Source organism: Monodelphis domestica, chromosome 1, assembly GCF_027887165.1.
Source record: "Monodelphis domestica isolate mMonDom1 chromosome 1, mMonDom1.pri, whole genome shotgun sequence".
Taxonomy (NCBI): domain Eukaryota; kingdom Metazoa; phylum Chordata; class Mammalia; order Didelphimorphia; family Didelphidae; genus Monodelphis; species Monodelphis domestica.
In genome coordinates, this window is record NC_077227.1 from 115,268,192 (window position 1) to 115,292,510 (window position 24,319).

Genomic DNA, 24,319 nt, shown 5'->3' on the forward strand with positions numbered 1-24,319 from the left:
CTTTTTGTGGCTCAGCTTCTTATTAAAAACAGGAATAACAATACCTCAATTGTAATGAAAATAAAACCATGCATGTTAAAATACTTTGACATCTGTAATATGGTACCCAAATAAAGGCATATTATTCCATGTTCAAAACATTTTAAGAACATCTCATGATTATATGAATCTATATAGTTTAAAATCTAGGAATCACTTATGAAGCTAGTTAAATTTAATATTGAAAGGTTGCTTAGCTTGAAACTGAATACTGAAAAGTAGATTAGACTAGCTGTGGCCTCAGGGAAACCTGGGTTCAAATTCTGCCTCTGACAGTATGTGGTACTAAACCTCTCAATGCCTCAGGCAGCTTCTCTAAGATAACCAGTTGCAGACTGACTACTTTATAGGTATTTGGGGGTTTCCACACCAGGAGCTCCCTACCCCAATGAAATCACAAGTCTAGGACTAAAACAACAACAACAAATGTTAGTATTTATTTCAACATTAAATGATTACAAACAGAACCTTGCAAAATTATCATCACTAAAATAGCACAATTAAAGAGCAACAATTATTAGTATTTACATAGACAGCATAACAATGCAAAATCTCTCATTCACAATGTTGACTTCTTCACTATATCTGAAGTTTAGATATAATATATTTTCATATACTGCTATCTTACTTAGAAAGTTCTTTAAGATCAATTATGCCATACATGGGTTAAGATGTCAACAATTACCATATTATAATGAAATGCTGTCTAAAAATTCTCCAAAACTTGGAGTGTAAAAATTATAGTTTTATTTGCCAAGAATACCAACTAAATGTCACTCTCACCTCAACTGTGTACATGCATCTTAAACATCAGTTATCAAAATAAAACTGACCTATCTGCCTCTTTCTCTCTACTCTTACTCTTCAATTTTCTTACACATCAACTTGCCATGGGCTTAATGATGAGGAAACCTCAAAGGAATTCCTCCTTTAGCATTAAGACCACTATTAGTCCACCTACATTGTTTTAAGTTCCAGACCATATTAATGGACTTTTAGGCCTTGTAACCACAAAACCAGTACTATTAACTAAAAGCATAATTAATGTGGTCTTAAATAGGAATGCATAGTAATAATATAATAACCAGAAGGTTCAATACACTATATACCCTGAATGTTCATAAGAAAAAGATAGTTATTCAGTCAATTTCATATAATTAATGGATAACTTCTAAAAATTGGCTTGATGTAGATTCAGAGAAAACATTATACATTGAAGTTATTTGCTAAGACACATCTTAAAGTTCAGTCTCTTACAGATCTAAGAACCAATAGCCAAGTCAATGTCAATTTTGGCAAATCAATCATATTTAATCAATGGAATGAAAATGTTTTAGACTGTAAAAATCTGGATCTACATGAAAAGATCATTAAAGAAGCATATCACATGACATGAGAAATACCTAAGATATGAAGAAGAATAAAATGAATGTCAGTAAAGAGTGTGAAAAAAGAGACAGGCACACTCACACCCGTGTACATCCCCCCGTCCCCCCCACAGAGACAGAGAAAGTACCTGGAAAGCTGTGAGTGCGCCAGTCCCTGGGTTATACAGGCATCGCAGCGAAGGCATGCTGTCCGCCAGGCTGGAGCAGCCCAGCCACAGAGACCTGGGCATAGAGCACTGCAGAGAGAGGACAACTATGAGATGGGACAGTATGAGACAGGATGGCACAGATTATAGGAACTTTAAAGGCGTTGCTGAATTGTGTCAATACAGTTACAGCTGGCCTTCAGGACAGAAATATCTTCAAGAAACTACTACTACTAATTGGTCTACTCCACCCTGTCCCCAAGAAAGTCCGAAAGGTCATTAATAGCAAAGGAAGGAAAGGAGGAAGGGATTGGGGGAAAATGAAATTAAAGGAAAGAGAGAGAAGGAAGGATGATGAAAAGAGAGGAAAATGAGAACAAAAGATGGCCTAGTCCAAAAAATTAAATATTTAATCAAAATTTTTTTGTATCACTGAGTATTTGCTTGAAGAAAAATTACATCTTTGTCCAATTAATCAACCCTCTTTCTCTATGCACCACTAACGTAACGTAACACAGGGTGAACAATTCTGCAAAGTAAGCAGAAAAGGGGCATGGCCCATGGTAGCATTTTAATATCAAGAAAGCAAGAAAACAAAACACTTTAGTAAAATTAACCTTTTTAGAGGGTAGGGAAAGGAAAAAAGAAAAGAAAGTTTAGCAACAACCTTGGGGGCAGTGACAGTAACTAACTCTGTGACAGTTTGCATGTGTTTTATGTGTTTAGTTACTCTGCTCTTCATTAACCAAAATGCATCGTTACCATAGCAGCTGCCTCTTCATCTTTCCAGATGGATCAAAAACACAAAGGGGCCAAGAAACAACTAAAACAGAAGGAAAACAATAACAAAAAGCCCCCACAGAGCTGCTTCTAGTATTTAAAACCCTAACTAAAAAGAAGTTAAAATACTAGTAGATATATCTTAGAGTATTCTCAGTATCAAATGGTCCAGGAAAACTTGGAAAACTTTCCACTATGCTAATGTTATTATTGCCTTAGAGGTTTACAAAATATTCTGCCCTTTATTGAGTTGTTTAACATGCTTCATTTCTCTCTATAGTTTGCCACAATACAGATTTTAAAAAGAGGACATCTTTGTCCGGAAGATAAACTTAATATCTTGCTATTATTTAATCATGTTCAATTATCTGATAGTTGTGTGTATAAAATAGGAAATATTAAAAAAAAAACATGAGTTACCATAAATTGTGCTAAATGATATTTGGAATTTTCAAGGATGATGACCTTTAACATTTCTTATTTTCAACAACAGCTTTGTAAAAACTCTAAGTTTACATTAGACTATTATTTCTATCTTTATTCTTACACTAAACTAATATTACTATTAACATTAGAAAATGAAATTTAATAGATATGACCTACACCATCTAAAATTGGCATATACATAAAGTTAGAAGGCAAAGGTATACTTAAGAACTAATAAGAATTCTAGGTTTTTCTTCACAATTACAAAATTATAAATCTCAAAGCTGGTAAGGTATTATTATCTTCATTTTATAGATGAAACAACTGAGGCTAGAAGTTAAGTGACTTTTCCAAGGTCACAAGGTAAGTAATGAAATGTGGATTACAATTCAAGTCTATGGCTTTGTGATACTTCCATTATGATATGCTGCATCAATCCCTGGGAAGCAATATTGAGATCCTATATTTTAAAGAATAAAAAACATTTACCAGACAAGAGCAATCTTAACCCCTGAGCCACTAATTGACTTCCTTGTTTCTAGTCCTTCTTCACTCAATCATTTCTAAAGGAGACAGCCAGAATACCATCCATCAATACTATGATCTTCTACAGGTGGATACTCCTTTCAGTGGTGAAAATTGCAATCCATTTATCTCTTCTCATTCTCTTTAACTCTACTCCATGTTCTCTCATGAATACCCCATGCAGGATATACACTAAACATGCTAAAAGCCTTCTAATAGGTCAGGTTTCCTTAACCAAAGGTCTATGAACTTAAAAACAAAACACCAATCTAATAAATATTTCAATATGATAATAATGAACTTTATTTTACACATTTAAAAATATTATTCTGAGAAGGTATCCACAGGCATCACCAGTCTCCCAAAGGGACCCATGACCCCCCCCCAAAAAAAAAGATTAAGAACCACCTCTTCTAGGTTTTTGTTTAATATATAGGGGTACCGGTGCAGCATATGAGCTACCCATATTACTCTGGATACACCTCCTTTTCCAGTAATGGACTGAGGATGGCATGAAGATAGGCAGGTAGACCAATGATTTCATCAATGTATTGAGTTGACTGACGAGGCCTTCATTTATCAATACATATAAGCACCTTCTCTGTATTGCCTGCCTTGGAGTTTCCTGGGGCACTGAGAAGAAAAAAAATCAAACAGCCTATACATGTTTGAGGTAGACTTAAGCTCCATTCTTCCCAATTCTGAGGCCAATTCTCTATACAAAAGCCCACACAACAATCTTTTCCAATCATCTTTCTAATGATATCTTTTCTACCACTTTCTGCATGCAACTTCTGGGTTTAAGAAGAGCATGGTCTATCAGAAAGATTGCTGGGTTTGACACAGGATATGAATCTGAATCCTGGCTCTTCTATTTTCTATGTGACCATTTTCAATTTATTTAAATTTCTGGATGCTTACTATTACCTGTATGAGGACGAAACAGATGGACTTTAAATTTTCTTTCAGTTCTATATTAAGATCCTATGCTTTGTAACGTAGGAGAAATAATCCACTTTGAGCAATTTCTAACAGAGATCAGCTGCTGAGAGTGAGGGAGGAGCAAGAAGAAAAAACTGAAAGTTCCAGGAGGGAACCAGAAGCTTGGAGAACTCCAACTGGTCACTCACACACTTCCAGCTGGGAGCCAGAGAGGCAGTTCTCCTAGCCTGGAAAGAAGCCTGTGTCTCTCTGGAGATCAATTGTTTCTTTCTGAACCCCTGGATACCTCTCACTCAACTCTCAATAACAGCAATCAAAGTCATCAGTGGATATTGTGGACTGGGACTTTGAAGAAAGCTGTCCACAGAGATCCCTTTCAAAGATCGAACTCTCCATATCTCTCTCCCTTATCTGTTCCTGGACTCCTGGTTCAAGTTAGTTAGCTTAAGAGTAGCAACCAACTGATAACTGGCAAGAAGGGGGATCAAGACTGAGAAGCCTTGAACCTCAAGACTTTGGAGAGTAAATTTGCCAAAGTGGGCAAGTTGTAGAGCTTCCTGTTCACCTATTTTCCCTACTTCATACTTTTACCACTCCTTCCCTGTTTGAACCCAAATAAATTATCTGCTACTTTAGATTTAGGTCTGGGCCAATTTCTAATAATAGTAAAGGGGACTAAAGATTTGGGGAAGGTCATACCTCTCCCCAAAAAGGGGGGTCAACCTCTGGATCACAGTTGATCCAAAACTACCAGACCCAAGGAATAAACATCTCTCCTTGGCTGTGGAGTAGCCTTGAGGTCTTGAAGGGAATTGGCAATTGGTGTCCCTGAGAAAACCAGAGGCAAAAGAATTCATCTTGCCTCTCAAGAATAGCTTGGACCTCAAAGTGGGGCATTGTGTCATCTTACTGAGGCTTTCAGTTCTTGTCCTCCAACTCCCAGAACCATTATCTAAGGAGATATACTCCCTCTTCAAGGAGACAAGACTTGGCTCTTTCCCCCCAAAAGAGAGGGGAAGAACAATCTCTTCACCCTCTCTCCCTACATCCTCCTTATTTCCTTTTAGTCCCTATATTACAGCTTCAGACTAACATATACCAAGTCTTTTCATTATCCTTTGGGTGAGTCACAACTTTAATTTTTTAGAACTCATAGTACTCTATAACTGTAGACATAAAGTTTATTAGAAGGACAATAGTGTCGATTTAGGTTTTTGGTTTGTTTCCAGAGAGAAATCTGCAAAACTTTCCAAAATGTAATCTATCCCACTTTCTTCCTCTTGATTTTAATTCTGACTGCAGACCACTGTCTACTTGCAGTGTCTGTTTACGAAATATATACACTGATGTATGAAAATTCGATGGGTTGTCCCTCCAAAGGCAAAACCAAAGTCAGAACAATAGTCTATCATCTTGATTTTTCTTGTGTAGATTGTAGGTTGAACTCTTTGAAATAGTTGTAAATCTGATCTGGGAGGCAGCTAGAATAATCTTCCTCAAGCATCTTTTCATTATGGTACTCTCTTGTATAAAAATTTATGATGATATATATATATTTTTTGAGGTGTTGATGAGTTTTCAAATCTTCCCTCCACTTTTCTTTTTTTTAATTCTTTGTTATAAGAAATAGCCTCTTGGGGTGAGGGGCTGGGTGGCTAAGTGGATTGAGAGTCAAGCTTAGAGATGGGAAGTCCTAGGTTCAAATCTGGCCTCAGATACTTTCTACCTGTGTGACCCTGGGCAAGTCACTTATAACTCCCATTGCCTAGTTCTTAACCACTCTTCTTCTGCCTGGAACCAATATACAGTATTGATTCCAAGACAGAAGATAAGGGTTAAAAAAAAAAAAGATATAGCCTCTTGGGAAAAGGGAGAGGAACACAGACACAAAAAGGCATGTGGTTTTTTTTTTTAATCTATAAAATCTGTTTTTAAAAATTAGTAAAACAAACTAATTTATGGTAATGTTATTTATTTTTTGAAACGCTAAATCCTTGACCACCATCACCAACCTCTAAACTTGGTCTTATTCTTTAAAACTCATCTCATATTAGTCTTCTCTGCTCCAGTAAACTGATTAGCTTATCATTCTCTGTTGCATTTTACTTTTTTGAAGCCCATGCACTCTTGTGCACACAATTCCCCCTGTCTGAAGCTTAAAATGCCTTCCACCTTCTTTCTTTGCCAATCCATGTTTATCATATTGCTTTATAAAGTCTTTCTTAATTTTATCAAATGTAGTCACTATTTTATTACATCTTCAACATTTATATACTTACTTGGGTCTAGCTCCTATCCCCTATCAAACTGATTAACTTAGGATATTCACACAAGAAGTGTATTTTTAAAAAGAATCTTGAAATGAAGAGATTTTTAAAGTGATTTTTCTAAAATACAAACATTAATTTATTTGTTTTATAAATATTTTCATGTCAATCAATCAACAAGTAGTTATTAAGTACCTATCTCTGTTAGGCTCAGGGAATACAAAGACAAAACTGAAACAATGGCTCACCTCAAAGAGTTTAGATAGATAGATAGATAGATAGATAGATAGAATACAATAATTTGAAAAGAGAGAGGTAAAAGCAACTGGAAAGAGAGCAGTTAGGTAGAAGGTTTAAGCCTTAAAGGAAACTAGGGATTCTAAGAAGTCAAGGTAGTGAGGGAGGGCATTTCAGGCAGGAGGGACAAGGAATACAAAAGCACAGAGATAGGAGATGGAATACCATGTGAAAGGCACACAGAGAGAAGGCCAACTGGATTGGACTATAGAGTGTGGAAAAAGGAAGTGATATTTAATGAAGCTAAAGAACTTTAAAAACCAAACAGATTCTATTTTAGTCTATAAGGACATTACCGAATAGTAGAGTGATTTGGTCAGATCTGGGCTTAAGGAAAATTACTTTAGCAGGTATGTAGAAGATGGGTTTGAGGATGAGGAAAGTACTGCAGGCATGGAGAACAGCCTATGTAAAGGCATGAAAGCAAGAATTGGGACAATAAGTTCAAGAACCAAAAGGTTTGGCAGGAAAATGAAAGAGGAATGGGAAATACACTTGGAAAAGTAAGTAAAGCCTAATGGAGAAGATCTTTAAATACCAAGGAAAGGTTGTTTGTATTCTACCCTAGAGGCAAATAGGGAGCTATTGAAGATTCTTGAACACAAGAATAGTATGGTTAGATCTGTTCTTTAGAAAGACTTTTGGTAGCTATGTGGTGACTGGATTTAGAGCAGTAGTGGAGAGAGGGAGGGAGGAAGGGAGGAAGGGAGGAAGGGAGGGAGGGAGGGAGGGAGGGAGGGAGGAAGGAAGGGAGGAAGGAAGGAAGGAAGGAAGGAAGGAAGGAAGGAAGGAAGGAAGGAAGGAAGGAAGGAAGGAAGGAAGGAAGGAAGGAAGGAAGGAAGGAAGGAAGGAAGGAAGGAAGGAAGGAAGGAAGGAAGGAAGGAAGGAAGGAAGGAAGGAAGGAAGGAAGGAAGGAAGGAAGGAAGGAAGGAAGGAAGGAAGGAAGGAAGGAAGGAAGGAAGGAAGGAAGGAAGGAAGGAAGGAAGGAAGGAAGGAAGGAAGGAAGGAAGGAAGGAAGGAAGGAAGGAAGGAAGGAAGGAAGGAAGGAAGGAAGGAAGGAAGGAAGGAAGGAAGGAAGGAAGGAAGGAAGGAAGGAAGGAAGGAAGGAAGGAAGGAAGGAAGGAAGGAAGGAAGGAAGGAAAGGGTTATTTAGTATTTACCATAGGAAAGTTGAATGATAAAACCTCCTCATGTCCCTGCTAATCAACAACTTAAAGAGGTCTTGGGAAGATTACTACCAGCAGGTAATTTCTGTTTAGAGGAAATAATTCAATCAACAAATATTTGCTTAATATCTATTATATGCCTATTTTGAACTAGAATTACAGGATTTGGTTCCTGCATTAAAGATCTCATAATCTTTTTGTGAAACAAAAGATCAATGCACATGAAACAAACAATGTAAATTAATCTATGATTAAGGGTTAAATTATTGGTATTATTACAGGAATTTAGAAACAATATACTGGTAATGGCTGGAATAACAAACAATGATGATTAATTATTACGCAGAGGAAATTGGCTACAATAATAAATAGATGTTATGGATGAAGTCAGAAAGATGTCAAGATTCAAAACAGTAGGAAAAGTACTAAAATTTTTTGAACTGGGTAGTGACTGGATGAAATAGTATTTAAGGAGGATTAAACTAGTAGTAGATTAGAAGATCAAGAGCCTATTTTGCTTTTGAGCTCTGAGTATATTCCTGGTTTAGGATAAAATCTTCAATTTCATTCACGAATGAGGGTTATTGGCAGTGATTTATTTGGACACAGCCTTATCTTGGTTACCATAACAACTGCCATGAAACTATTTGTTTGCATTAAGGAGTCTTCATTTTTGGCTCAGTTAAACTATATGTCAGAGTATATGTTCTCTAGTTTTATGACCTAAAAGCCAGCTCTAGGGATTTACAAAGCAAGAATTCCAAAGCCAAATCATTTTCTTTAAGACTTGACCCTTCAAGGCTCAAATTAAGTATGTGAACAAGAATGGTACAATTGAACTCAATTACTGTTGGAAGTTGATTGAAACATTTAAACATTTCAGATCCTAACCCCATAGCACTCTATCAAAGTGAGTGATTTGTCTTCATTTGTATGCACTGATTACTTATTTTATATTTAGTTCTATCCTTCTAAGGATCTTAGGATCAAAGATATATAGCTGGAAGAGACCTTAGAGGTCATTTAGTCCAACTTTTTTAATTTTACAGATGAAGGGCCTATGGCCTAGAGAAGTTACTGCCCAAAAGAAGCTTACTGTGACATAACCAAGATGTCAGAGTAGCAAGAAGCAGTGCATCCACAACTCCTCCAAATGGATCATCTCTGAAACTACTCTTTATGTTTTCTCATCCCACATATCCAGTCAGTTGCCAGATATTGTCTAAAATATCTCAAATCCATTCCCATTTCTTATCACCATCGTCAATTCCTTATCCCCTTTTGCTTAGACTTTATCATAGCCTCCTAATTGGTCTCCTTGTCTCCTATTCATCCAGTGGCCAAGGGGATCTTAAAGTTTTGGCCTGATCATTACCTCCATATTTGATCATCTCCAATAGTCTATTGCTTCTAGGAAAAAAATATGAAGTCCTGGCATTTAATAAAATCCTTCACAATATAGTTCCTGACAAACTTTCTCAGAGATGATGATTTTGAGATTGGGAATCTGAATGACTGTTAAGAATGGTGGTATCCTTCATGGAAATAGGAAAATTCATAAGGAGTTGGATGTGGGATGTGGAGGAATAAAAAATTCTGTTTTGGACAAGTTGATTTTGAGATGTCTATGGAAAATCTAGCTTGAAAATATCCAATAGGATAGTAGTTGATATGACATTGGTGCTCAGGAGATTAAGGCTTAAATGTTTTTACACTGCATTTACAATGTTTGGATCTCTCTTTTGTTCCTACCATATTTGATTTAGTATCAGACATTTTCTCTCTAGTAGATAGTTATAAGTGCATTTTTAATAAAAATAAATAATGTTTGATTGATGCAATGTGTAGTGTACAGTGCTAAATACTCAATATGTAAAGTTGAAAAATAACATAATTATTGCTCAAAAGAAGCTTACTGTGATATAGCCAAGATATCAGAAGAGCAGGAAGTAGTGCATCCACAACTCTTCCAAACAGATCTAGATCAAATTTTGTTGGGGAAATCCAGAGAAAGTTATAATGAGTCCTTTGGCCAGGCCAGGTTAGCCTAGGGAGACAGAGATCTGTTGACACTGGGGCCTGGGGCAGGGCAGAGGCTCCATGCTAAAAGAATAGAGAGGAGCAGCTAGGTGCCCCAGGGGATATAGAGGCAGGCCTGGAGATGGGAGGTCCTGGGTTCAAATCTGTGGTCAGATCCTAGGTCAGACCCTGGACAAGAAACCTAGACTTATTATAGATTATAGGATAGAAGATAAGGTGAAAGAATTTTTCACTGTACAATACCCACTGAAGATAAGATCTTAAGGAGGCAGAAAGCATAAAACATGGGAAAGGGTACTATCTATGTGACCTCTCTAGGCCATAGGCCCTTCACCTGTAAAATGAAATAAATAAATAAGGCATATTATTGAATTCCAGTTTCTTGAAAAGCTTTAATTTCATTATTATGGTAATTTTTTTCATCTCTCCTTAATTTCCCCTCAAAGAGCTCTGAAATTGAAGTAGTCCCAAAAGGGGAGGATAATAAAATTGAAGTAGATACAGATCAATCCCTGCCTGCATTTTTAGGGAACAGATCCAGCTTCCCTCCCCCCAGGAGGTCAAGCTGCTTATGCAGGCAGCAGACCAGGCTCTACTTGGCTTGGGGATATGAATTAGGAAGGGCAGGAAACAAAATAATTTCAGGAATATCAAAGTGGTCAGGATGGAATGCAAGATAACATATGGCTAACTAGGGCTAAGAGATTAAGTAGATGTGAAAATAAACAGCCCCTAAATAAATCTGAGGATTGTCCCCTCATCACTGACCTCACATTCCTATGTTGGTAATAAGGTTTGTTTGACTGTCAGATAAGAACCTATATGTGAAAGGAAATAACTCTGCATCTTGTAACCTATATAAACTATCCCATAATGTTAGTCCAGGGCAGCTTCCACTAGGGAAGGCTGTTACAGCTGGTAGAGTCTTTGTTTCTATTAATAAATCACGGTTCCAATAATTGAAATTCTGGGTGTCCAGACTCTATGAAGTGATCCACTTCAGTTGGAGGCCCCAGCGAGATCTCAATCTCCAGGAACAGGAGGTAAGGACTTCAGAGAGGGATGCTGTGAATGTATACTTGTATGTGTGCTTGAGTGGGGGAGAGATCTCTAGGCTCACAGCATACAGCTAAATGGCTGGGGCCCCAAATCTTACATGGGCAGCTTTTGCTAAGCCAGAGCCTGTGAAGGAATCTCGAACCCTTATCCCCTTCAGGGGTGTTTCTGAGTGTGGACTTGGAGATTATGTCGTTTCCAACTCCCTTGAGGAATTGGGTCAGAAATCCAAGGAACCAAATGGTGCCTTCTCTGGAGCCTGCTCTTGGTTCTGTTGTTTGACATCTCAGACAAAATTTAAGCTGATTTTGGAACCATCTTCTCTGTTCTTTAAGTTAGTTCTGTTTCTCTAGAGTCCTGTTTTGTTTTGCCCCAGGGCCTGTTTTACTCTAGGAGTCTGTTTGCTTGAAGATTCTGTCTTGAAGTTCTGTTTGGGCCCTAGAGTCCTGTTTTGGCCTGGTGTACTGTTTGGCCATGGAGTTCTGTTCTGTTCTGTAAATCCGGATTCAGTAGAGGCTGTTGGGTTGCTGGACGCAGCTTTAATCCCACAGTCAGGTCACTAAAGAGACGTCGTTCAGTGACTTCTGGGGAACCTTTGGGTTCAAAGGTGTATGAATGTGTGAGAGAGTGTGTCCTATAGGTTTCTGTTGAGTCTTTGTTGTTTTTGTGTGACTAGATTAAACAAAGGAAGAGGCAAAAAGAGTTTAAGACGCAGTTTCACAAAGGGGAATTTCTTTTGTGGTGGCTGTTCCCCTATATCCCAACTGGCTATATCCCAACAGGGCAGGCTATGAAGGAGATGCTGTGCCTGCTCCAGCAGCAAGCTTCCAAGCAGGAGAGAGAATCTGAATAGGAGGGGATTTAAAAGTTCCTTCCTTGAGAAACCCAGTCAGCCTCATGAACAGCTCACCTTCAACCCCAATTGGGAACAGATAGTAGTTTTGTCCAGATACTACAAGGGCATTTTGTTAGAAATCACAGTCAAAAAGAGACAGTTTAGATAGATCAGCATGTAGAGTTCAGGGAAAGTTAGAGAACAAGAAAGTCAGCTCAGTCAATCAGATGGCTAATTGCAGTAGCTCAGCTTAGCACAGCCTCCTCTGTTAAAGGGGCAGTACGCTGAAATTGTTTTAATGATTTTTCTCCTTGCAAATATTTCTTTTTAAGAATGGATCCTAAAACACTGATTTTTTCCTTTCAAAGCATGCTTGTCACAATATTGTATGTTTCTGTTTATCGTTGTCTTTGTCACAGTCTCTTCTCTATGCATTCTTAAATTGGACATTCACAAAAAGAAAAAAATGGGGGAGTTGCAAGATTGAATTTACCACAGTCAAAAATTCTCAACAGGGGACAAAAGCAAATATCTGTTCAATTATTTTTTTCCCCTTTTTTCCTTTGGATGGGCCCCCGAAAGAGCGAAAAAGAGAAAAATTCAGAGCAGAAAAGGGAGATTTTTACTCCACAATTAGAGGCATTTTTCACTTAAGATTAATTCTAAGGGTTGATGTATGCAACTTGGGAGGATTGCTAATGATTTTGATATGGTACAAATGTAATTTCATGTATTATGGTAACTGTCAGTTAAAAGTGAAATGTTAGTCAGATCTTATTGAACACAAAAACTCATGGTTAGAGGTTTGTTTTGTTAGATCTTGCAATACATAATGATTTCAGTGAATTTGAGAATTGTCTAAATGTGATTAATAGCTAGCCTGACACAGAGAGGGAATGTTTTAATCTACAAGGACAGAAATTGTACTGGCTACTTTATAGATGTAAAAGTCACCCAGAAAAAGTTATGTTTTTGAGAAGAACTTATTCTAGAATTTAAACTTGGGATTTTTCTAATCAGATGTTATTTTAATGTATGTGCTGTCAGAACTAGCAATAAGAAATCATATGACCCACAAGAAGTGACTAATCTGTGCATGGGATATAATAATACAAGTACTAAGAATTTGGTATTTTGCAAAAGAAGGAATTTCTAAACGGTGTTGTCTCTTGCTAAGGTTATATGAATTGTTTTTTTTAAATGTGCACAATGTATAGAAAGGAATTTGTGATCTAGAGATGAACATATATGCATTTGTACTATGGAGAGAATTAAATTTTCCACCTAAAAAGGTTAAGGGTACATGATATGCAAACTGTATGTCCTTAACAAGACACATTTGACCAGCCCTGAAATCAAGAAGGGTTTGTCATGAGTATTAAATGCAATTCAGTATAGTACCTTTCTTCTACTTACAATAATGGTAAAGAGGAGAAACCAGAAGAAATAAGAGTAATGGATAGAGATACTAGTTGATACTATGAATTCTAGTGTGAAATAGATACAACAAATTATAAATTGGAATGATGTTGATGGAATTTAATCAGGCATGTAGCAATGTTTTGAGCTAAAAGACAACTAAACTGGAGGTTCTATTCTACTTTAGACAGAGATTTGAGAGGAATAGAGGTAAATGCTTTGAACTTCATTTTTGTTACACACTGCAAGATTGCTAAAGGACTTAACCAATGTTATTTGGAAGTTGTGGAGTTCAAACTAAAATCCACTGAGAATAAATTATTATGAAGGGGGTTTAACATTCAAAATTTTAAATTGTAGTAAGCTCACTTCTTTTTTTATTTTTTTTTTTTAAACCCTTACCTTCCGTCTTGGAGTCAATACTGTGTATTGGCTCCAAGGCAGAAGAGTGGTAAGGGTAGGCAATGGGGGTCAAGTGACTTGCCCAGGGTCACACAGCTAGGAAGTGGCTGAGGCCAGATTTAGTAAGCTCACTTCTTAAAGAAGGATGGGACAGTTGTCAATTAATAAAACCTAAATCAAGCCAAGCAGCCTTAGGACAAATTGCTCAGAAGCTACTAACCTCATCCTTGCACAGAGGAGGGAGAAAGAAGTGCTTATAATTTGTTCCACACTGATACTTAGGACCGAAATAGGGACCTCACAGAGTTGACAACCACTGTGTGATAGAACTTAAAGATGAGTATATTTTAATTGTATATTTCAGAGGTTTTAAGATGCTCAAGCAAGCAAACGTTTCCAGCCCTGTCTGACCAAGTGGCTTGTTTGAAGCTGTTTGAATCTTAGTGCAAACATTCCATGTCCAGAATGATAAAATGAGTCGAATGATATGTAATCGATAAGTTACCTCACATGAACTTTGGGAATATGTTGATTGATATTTTGATTACATTTTGAGCTGTATAAAGATATATGTCACAAACAGTAGCCAAGGAGTGGGTAGGATGTTAAAAATGGCATATATGTGAAAAATGCTTGCTCAGAATTTTACGACTGTTATGTGAGTTGCTGTTAAAACATGTGTTTTAAGTATTGTTTGGATGTAAACAAAAGCTCATTGTAAACCTGACTGTACCATAGATTTTGTTCAATACTCAGTGGTTACCTCAGTTTACCAATTTGTACTATGAACTGAAATTTATAATTGATGAGCACTATGCTAAAGATGCAGTGGTTAAATGATGTAATCCTTTAAATCAGAATTCTTTTGGGTTTCTGATTAGCAATTGAAGTGATACCAATGGAATGTTTGTTTGACTTATGATGGTAAAAGCAAGTCAGAGAAGTTGGTAAGGTATGTTTGATTTGAATTCAGAAGAAAGGGACTTTGATCTGAAATCCATAAAGTTTGAGTATGCAGATTTGTGAAGGAAGAATGGAAGTCTTGCTCTGCTTTTTAAGCTGAGGGTTTTGAAGGAAGAGAAAGAAAGCGAGAGGGAGAAGGAGATACATGGGGAGGTGAAAGAGAATAGATAGATGTTCTACTCTTATAATTGGATCCCTGACCTAGGGATAATTTCTGAAATTAGTGTATGTGTTGTTGGAAAATCACATAATGATTCTTTAATTTCTCTGAACAGTTACCCTGAAGTGATTCCTGTTTGGCCTTGTCTTAAGTCTTTCAGGTGGCCTAGTTCCAAGAGACGATACAGCTCTGATTTATATTGCTACATCATATTCTGGGCTCACCTGGGAATGGACCTTTTCTGACCATCTAGGCTTTTAATCCTTGAGTGATACTATGATGGCATGAGCCAGTGATAGCTTTGGCCTGTACATGAAGTCCTCACTATGTGTCCCTTGGGACATGAGGAAATGCTTTCCCTATCTGTCTTCTCTTTTGTGACAAATTTCCATAATCAGCACATAATGCAAATTGTAAAATTAAAGTTTCCATTTCCTCAAACAATCTATTAGGTTAATAATTGAAAATTCTTAAATTGTTAGGGAACACACTTTGAAAAGTAGGTGAAGTTTATTAATAGATGGCTTGTATTTGTAGTCTTAATTTACCACAGTTGAGGTTTGGATCTTGAGCTTGGAAATATAGCTCAAAGCTTTCTTGAATTTCCCCCAGAATCTGGGGTAAAGAAATTCATCTGTAAAATATTATTACTCAAGTGTTTATAGATGTTTATAGTTAAAGTGTACTTTGCAAAAGGATATTCTTTAACAGAAACATCACATACCAACTCTGCAGACAATTCAGGAATCCGATTTCCTAAAGGGATCTATTCCTGTCAGAAGATGATTTCTGAAGATGAAGTCTGTTGGCTAAGATACCCACATGCAACTGTGTAATATCAATTACTATTGTACTAATTTCCTCTGTTTCTATCTGGTGTTCTAGTTTTTGCCCCAGTTCTGGTTTCTACACTTCTATCTTAGGGGCTAATTCTCCCCCCATTGTGACCTGTCTGCCAATCAGGGGAAGCAGTCGCTGGACATCCTTCAGATCTCCAAACAGGTCCCCACCTACCTAGGACCCAGGCATTCACTGAGGACATGTCCCTAAAACCCTGTGTTCACAGCCTTTCCCTCCCTGTTCAAGTTTTGGCTACTTCCCTGTGGGATATGTGGACCTTGCATTTGTAACCTTGTCACTTCTCTAGTTGCTTCTAGGGTAGAAGCACTCATGGGAGTCACCCAGATGCCACTGTAACCTCGGCAACTATTCCAGCCTGAAGCCCTGGATATTGCCTACAGCCAATACCACTCTCCTGACACTAGGCAGGGACAGCTCTACAACCATTCTCAGCTCTGAAGAAGCGATAGAATACTGAGACCTTCGTCCCCTTTCCCTTAACTATTTAGAGGAGGGATGAGACGGCATGGGACACTGTACCCCCATAGTGTATAGGTTTTTCAGGAAAACTATAGGCAGGAAAATTCCTTTGCTCCTACTATATACCCTTACCTGGTACAGAGTCAAAGGTTTGACTCTGTTCAGCATTGTCACTGCACCTACCTCTGATCCCTATGAGATTTGGTACTGGAAAGCCCTTCCTGGTACATGATTGGCCTGTACCACGAGTCTCATGTCTTGTCTATCCCCTCATACCATAAGAACAAAGGATGTTGTAGGTAACCCCGTAATTATTATTCCCCAGGTTAATATTATTCAGGAGAAGGTGGTAGAGAACATTTTGAAGGGATGCAGACTGGTGAACACCTGGTAGGCCTTGTCTGGCATTGTAGAGTGCCCATTCTCATTCCAATTTTGGTAGGGCTGGGTATAGGAGAAACTGCAGCTTTAAGCACCGCAGCCCTGGTTCACGGAAGCCAAAATCTCCAGTCCTTTTCTCACCAGATTGATTTGCACCGCAGTGAATTGGAAACTTCTGTTAATTTCTTGGAAAAATCACTGTCCTCCCTGGCAGAGATGGTTCTCCAAAACAGGTGGAGTTTGGATCTTCTTTTCTTTAAGCAGGGTGAGTTTTGCGTGGCATTGAGAGAATTCTGTTGTTTCTATGCTAATCATTCTGGGGTTATACAGGAATCTTTAGCCCTGCTCCAGGGAAGGATACAAGAGAGGGAATGGATTAATACTCAACCCAGCAACTGGTATTCTAGTCTTTTCTCTTGGTCTCCTTGGCTGACTACTTTGATCACAGCCTTGGCAGGACCACTCATATTAGTAATAGTGGGCCTCTTGATAGGACCCTGCCTGATCAACTGTCTCATGACCTATATCCGACAGTGTCTTCAGGCTGTTAAGCTTTTGATCTTACGATCACATTATTCTCCTCTGTCTGATGAATCAAGGGTTTGACTCATGAACAAGAAGAGAAGGGAATGAAGTAGTCCCAAAAGGGGAGGATAATAAAATTGAAGTAGATAGAGCAGATCAATCCCTGCCTGTATTTTTAGGGAACAGACCCAGCTTCCCTCTCCCCAGGAGGTCAAGCTGCTTATGCAGGCAGCAGACCAGGCTCTACTTGGCTTGGGGATGTGAATTAGGAAGGGCAGGAAACAAAGGAATTTCAGGAATATCAAAGTGGTCAGGATGGAATGCAAGATAACATACAGCTAACTAGGGCTAAGTGATTAAGTAGATGTGAAAATAAACAGCCCCTAAATAACAACCCCTAAATAAATATGAGGATTGTCCCCTCATCACTGACCTCACATTCCTGTGTTGGTGATATGGTTTGTTTGTCAGATAAGAACCTATATGTGAAAGGAAATAACTTTGCATCTTGTAACCTATATAAATTATCCCATAATGCTAGTCCAGGACAGCTTCCACTAGGGAAGGCTGTCACAGCTGGTAGATTCTTTATTTGTTTCTATTAATAAATCACAGTTCCAATAATTGAAATTCTGGGTGTCCATACTCACTCTATGAAGTGACCCACTTCAAAATGTACTCCACATACACCACATTTCTAATTATCCTCAGACCCTCACAGGCAGAGAAGGTCAAAGGTTAAACATCATCTCTTTTACCAAGTCACCTTTACCCTCCACATTCAGAGTCTGTCCTGGGGCAGGAGGCAGTCATCTCAGATTCCAACTTGGCCTTAGGACATACACAGCACTTTGGGTAGAGAGGAGTTAGGAAGAGAGGAAAAAGACATTATTTTAGCCACCTCAGGTCTTGACTAAGCCAAATCATATTATCACTAAATCTACAAAATGGATTTTAATATAGGTTTTGAAGTTAGGAATGCAACATAATAAGATTAAAAATACACACATTTGAATTCATATATCACAAGTAAATATTGCTCTTCAAAGAAGTCATCATGGGATATTATATGTAAAAATATTATCTTGTTCAAAATGGTTTTTAAGATTCTAGCTTTGCCTCCTCCCTCCACATACTGCACTATCCTCACAAAACTTGGATAGAAAGAAGGGAATTCTTTTAACACCGAGACATAGTCACCAATACTTATTAAGAATTGTTAAAATTCTAACTTGGCCACCAATAAAAATAAATTTCATTCATTATTGTTTATTAAATATGTAGTTACTCAAACAATACTCTGAATAAACTGGAATTTTGAACAAACAAGTGCTTTAATATTCTAATAACTATGCGTAAGCAGTAAATTATTCTTCCTTGAATTTCTACTGCTGGGTATAGCAGGAGTAACTAAGTACATAATTACATACGAGAGTCACCCAAGTTCCAAAGGAGCCATTTCAGTGAATTGTGTAAATAATATACTTAAAAAACAAAAAACAAAAAAAAACTGCCTTAACCTATGAATCTTGATTTATCAGACAGAGGGTAGTTGTGTACCTGTAAGACCAGAACACAGAATTCGAAAGGCCTTCCTAATTATAAATTTTCCATAGAGACTAAAATGACCCAAAGCAAATTAATACATAGATTTTTCTATAATTTTCCATCAACATGTTTTTGGCACATTCAGCTTCAGTTCTGAAAACAAAAAATTTCAGAAGTTGATTGACAAAAGACAACAACACTATAAAGGATGATCATCTTTGTAATACAATTTCACACTGATATCAGGTTACCATTTCTTCATATTTGTGAACACTTAGATTTGAGTTGTTTCTTTCATTCATATGGACATGCAAAAGCCAAAAGATATTCTATCAGTTACTGATTTTTCAATAAAATATTTTTGCCTTGTTTTAGTTTTTTAAGGAGCTAAACACAAGTCAAATTTTCTAAGAGACATTCAATATTAGTTGACAGTTGGCTATAATAACACTAAACCTAGATATATTATATAAACCTAAAAGAAAAAAAACTTCAAATACTTAAAAAAAATCTTTCTTAAAGATTAAGTAAATTTCCACACGTTTCTAAGAAATCCCTGATTTCCAAAGGCTTAATTCTAACACAAATACAAAATAGACTAGAAATCACAATATACTTTCCACCCATTAAAAAAAGCTATTGCCAGTTGACAAGAATAAAAAGGTAAAGATGTCAGGGTTAATTCTGCCTACTATATATCTCCTGAATATTTTACTAAATACAATTCTAATCCCATTGCAACAAATTCTAGAGTGACTTTTCAAATTCTAAGTTGCACTGAAATTTTGTCAAGTCCAATATGGGTTAAATCCCACTTGCAGCATATTCCAAGAGCCTGAACAAAAACTCCTCTCTTGTCATAATTAGACTGGGAATCATTTGGCTATACAAAACAGCAAATTTTGATGTAATAGTACTTCTTTTAACAGGATTTAACCTATATACAAAATTGTAAAAGAATTAAAATATTCAATGTAAGGAGTTGTTGTTTCATGTATTTGGGGAAGAAAAAATACTTGGAAGTTAACAGGAAGCAAGAAGGAAAAAAGTAGGTTTATAGTTTTACAAAAGGATTTCATTATTTTTTTTCTTCCACATAGGATTTGTTTGTTGATAGAAGTTGCTATAAAACATGAAGTTCAATGTCGTATAAATAATCTACATAGCAATAAAGTCAGGCTTGGTGGCTATGGGAGAGATCAGAACTCTTGACATTCATTTCCCAGATATACTCATTTCTCAGGTAGAAAGAGCCCACATGGCAAATTCTTTTGAGGTAGCAGAAATATAGACTTTCCTGGAAGAATACAACTCCTTGAAGATTCAGTGGAATGGAAGAACATGGTAATCTCATCTAACAAGGTATTATGACAAATATTGAGAAAATATACCAAGAAATTCTTCTCATGAAAAGAATCCTTTATGTCACATAAATTCAGGTACTACAATGCCCCCCAAATTCTTTAGAACTAAATATTTCTTTTGAGTCAATGAAGTTACTTAACATTCAATGTACATTTACTATTTTGCTTGCTAAAAAAAAGTAAAAGCCTATATAAAAAAAACTATATTATAGTCTTTCTTGGTAAAGTCTAGTAATGGAGGGGGAAGATACTTAGTACAGCTGTATGTTTGCATATTTGCAAAATGTCAAATGAATGACAGCTAAAAATATGAAAAAATAAAGCTATGAAATAGATTTCTGTTCCAAAAGACCAAGTATCTAAGTTCCTTAATAGAAATGAACACTGGCTTCTCCTATTTTGTGAAATTTAGTTTGAAAATAAGTTTATTGTTTATCTGCTAGCTTGCAATGTTGTAAGGACACTTCCCGAGATGTGGTTATGAAAAATTCTTTATCTTTTTCTCAAGACATTATATTGAAAGTTACATATTCACTACAATATCCAAAAGGAATGTTTCTGGAAAAAACAAAAAGCAAAATGTGACAAACAAGTGAATTTTTCTTTATCTGTTTTCTGAAAGTAGTGAATTATTTAATTTAGTTTTGGGTGTAGTAAATTGTAATTGTATTACTACCTTCAAGCTTATTATCTACTTTTTAGGCACTAATCTAGAAATTGGCACATCCCAATTCTCAATATAAAACATTGGTAAAGATGTATATAAACTCAGGTTCAATAATTCTATTCCTATGTAAAGTGGGAGATAGAGAGGTTCAGCTCTATACATTATATTATATCCCTTTGTGTATCAAAAATGCCTAGAGATAATGGGAAATGAGGACCTTAAGAAACTTTAAGACAGCTTTAAATTTTCAATTTTCTCAATAAGTATCAGTTCATTAATAGAATCCTTGAAATGTTTGTTAGGTATTTCAGACAGCTATCAGTTTAATTTGTCTGACTGTTGCTTGATGCAAGTCATCTTACTACTAATGGCATTAGTTAACGAATAAGACGAGAGAGCAAAAAACACATTTATCTACATTGTTCTTTTTCTGAATTGTTTTTTCTCTCAAAGTTAATCCCTTCTCTAATGTACATCCTTTAAAAATAAAAGTGGTTGCTTTTCTCTAATAGAATGTAAAAGAAAAATATATATAGTATCAAAATAATTGCTGCCGCTTAAAATATATGGATATTTTAAAAATATATGGATATACACAAAGACAAAGTTGTGTGTTTTAACAAAATGTATGTACCCATCTCCTTTTCCAAGTGACAAAATATCTGGATTTGAATAAAAATCTTCTTCAAAGGTTGAAAGTTAAATTCTTGAAGTCAATGTTTCCTCTCAATAGTATCTCTTTTTGCCTATTTATGTGTGCTACAACAACAAGCACATTAAATACAAAAACCTGCTATTATAGGGCTGAGGTTAATGACAGTGTGGGCAACTCATGCTCAAATAGTGTTCAACTATTATCTGCAGTTTAAGGAAACTGAAAGTATGCAAATTTTGGCACCACAATTTTTAGCTAAAATTGTCAGTTTTATGGATATTTATAGTATGTGTCCAGTCTTGCAGAACTCCATCTTCTGCCACCTCATCTGTAATATAAACTGCTTTTAAATCACATTAATACATTGTTACTGGGATATTTCTCTCTAATGGTACCAACCCAGAAGCAGATCAATACTCTTAATACAGTAAGGACAATTTCATTACCATGAAAACCTGTTCAAGGCAGCCAGATGCTGAACAAAGAGCAAGGCTTTCATTAGGTTTATTCCTAACATGCCTCTACTCCTCAGAGATTAATATTTTGGTTTGATGGGCAAGTAGAGGTAGGGAAAAAAATAATGGAATATAAAATAAGCATTAAGAAGCTTTGAATACAGTGAAATTGTGAGATATGCAATTAAAATGATTCTTTTTCACCTAAAGAGGATTTATAATTTAAAATTGTACCATTGTTCCTATGTAATCATAATGTTGCATTACAAATGCCAGACTATTAGATCTTGACATTGCAGTTCAACACTTGAATAAAATGATGCCAGGGAGGGGGAGTGTACAGGACAGGAAAGGAATGAAAATAAAGTGTTAACATGTATTCAGGTACATATGCACTGGGAGGTGCAGTAGAGAAAGAAAGAATTTCATTGTTGTTTTTTTTTAAAGTATTTTCATCAGCAGAGATTTTTTTTAAATCTTAATTTATTTCTAAATATCTCAAGTTTATATAAAGTGATAACTTTTAGCTTTTCTCTATATTATCATGGTCTGATAGACAACAATGTATAATTCATTGAAACTTATCATGTGGTACCCAAGTGGTCTAACTTTTGTCTAAAACCAATTCCTTGTCTTGTCTTACTCTATTTACTTCCAATGATCTAAAAGTGTAATATATCCTTTCAGGGCTAGCTTTAATCATTTTTCACAACTATGGTTGCTATGACAACAAAGATGCAGCTATTCTATGTTGCATCCATTTCCCCCATTTTAGTTGCCATAACAACACAATCATTCTGGCTTTCTACAATATGTAACAACTTTATTTTAGGTCTATGTTCTCAAGGACATTGGATTCCCCCATAAAGAAGCCAAATAATAAAATTTTTATTAGAATTTTAAAAATATGATGTACTATCTAATATAAATAAAAGACTTTTAGGAAAAGGACCTTTTGGCAGGGACTTTCATTATGCTAAAACTGAAAAACTGATAGCACCTACCAAAGTCATTAATACTGGACACATTTTGTGTACAGTCTCCAAAATAATTTATTGTAATATGATTTTGAACTGTTGGTAAATGTACATAAAATATATGTAAATAATCAAAGATATGGTTATCTCTAAACCAGATACTTTACTGCAATAATCTGAAGTAATTTATTAAGAATCATCAAAGTTCATGGTGTTTAAACTCTAAGACAGGTCAAATTCCATGAAAAAAAAATACTCCAGTGTATTGCCAGTTTATTCTCTGCCACTTCATCAGAGAACCACACCTTGACATTGCAACTTTTTGGTTTTTGGAATCTTTTAGATCTTGAATGAAAATCTTCAAAAGTTGAAGGTTAAATTCTTAAAGTCAATCTTTCCTGTCAATAGTATCTCTCTCTATCATAGTGATTCCATATAGAAGAATATATTTTATGAAACTTGAAGAAATCAACTGGGGTTATCCCAAACAAATGAATTCCAGTTATCATAGCCCAGGCTAGAATATGAAAATTGTCTCTTTTTTTAAATATAGGTATCCCAGAAGTCTTTAATAGCTTGAAACTGTACTAAGACTTTTGGGACATGGTACAATTCTTTTATGGTACTGATTTATTATGTGACAGGTACTATTATATCTAAAAAGGGCTATTTTGATTCAATAATTTAAACATAGTAGTTCAATGCTTTGATCAATTGATGGCTAAGGACATAGGTGTCAAAATGATGCAAATATCTCTAAAATTACAATGTATATCTACCCTAAAGGGATGAGAAAATAATCTGTAACTTGGGCTATGTTCAGACATCATTAGTCTGTGCATTAATGACACATAAGAAAATAATTTTAATTAAAGCATAAACTTTAACTACATTAAAAAACTCCTACAAGATTAAAAAAGCAAAACGAAATCTGCTACTTTTCTAAAATTCAAGAAAAAAAATTAGAATTTGCATTTCCTTAGACTATGAATAAAAGATTTTGCAAATAGTAGGAAAATATAAAGGAAATTATTGGATAACATATCTTTCTTGGGAGATTCTCTCTAACTTGGAAAAATAAGCAACTATAAGGTCAAGACCAGTGAAAGAAACTTGAGACAGCAGTAGTTGGAAAAAGAAACTGCCTCACCAGTTTTTGATAGCCTGAACAAAGTATAGCAGGTCTGTCATCAATCTTTGGTATATATGATTCTAACCATCAGGGAGATGGGATGAGGAAAATGAGACAAGAAAAAAAATGGGTTCTGGCTAGCTTGATACCTGCATAAAAGTTGAACTATCTACTTGGGATTTAATTGTATAAGAACCCATCCCTTTATAGTGCGACTCTGTAGTTTTCTTAACTTTGGTAAGGATTCAGCTAATAACTAATCAAATACTCTCCTTCTTTAGAGAGGATGATAGCTCTAGAAGATAAGAATTAAATAAATGATATTTCTCAAAGGTCAGTAGTTAATTTAGTTTAAATAAGCTTTAAACGAAAGAAAGTTTTTTTCCCCCTTTTGCATGTGTGAATTGTTTATTAAAGATATATGATATTCTAAAAAAGTTTAAT

General features: G+C 36.0%; 1 protein-coding gene across 12 annotated transcripts in view; it reads right to left on the reverse strand.

Annotated features, from left to right (window-relative positions):
• Nucleotides 1-24,319, reverse strand: part of BTRC (beta-transducin repeat containing E3 ubiquitin protein ligase) — a 199,435-nt gene that overhangs the window by 133,063 nt on the left and 42,053 nt on the right. For 7 of the 12 annotated variants that reach the window (XM_007479150.2, XM_007479143.3, XM_056805186.1 and 4 more), the window contains one exon: nt 1,556-1,663. The exons of the other annotated variants lie outside the window; for them this stretch is intronic. In XM_007479150.2, coding sequence (XP_007479212.1) covers nt 1,556-1,663 — 108 coding nt within the window. Of the gene's footprint in view, nt 1-1,555; nt 1,664-24,319 lie in introns of those variants that run through there. 12 annotated transcript variants of the gene reach the window in all.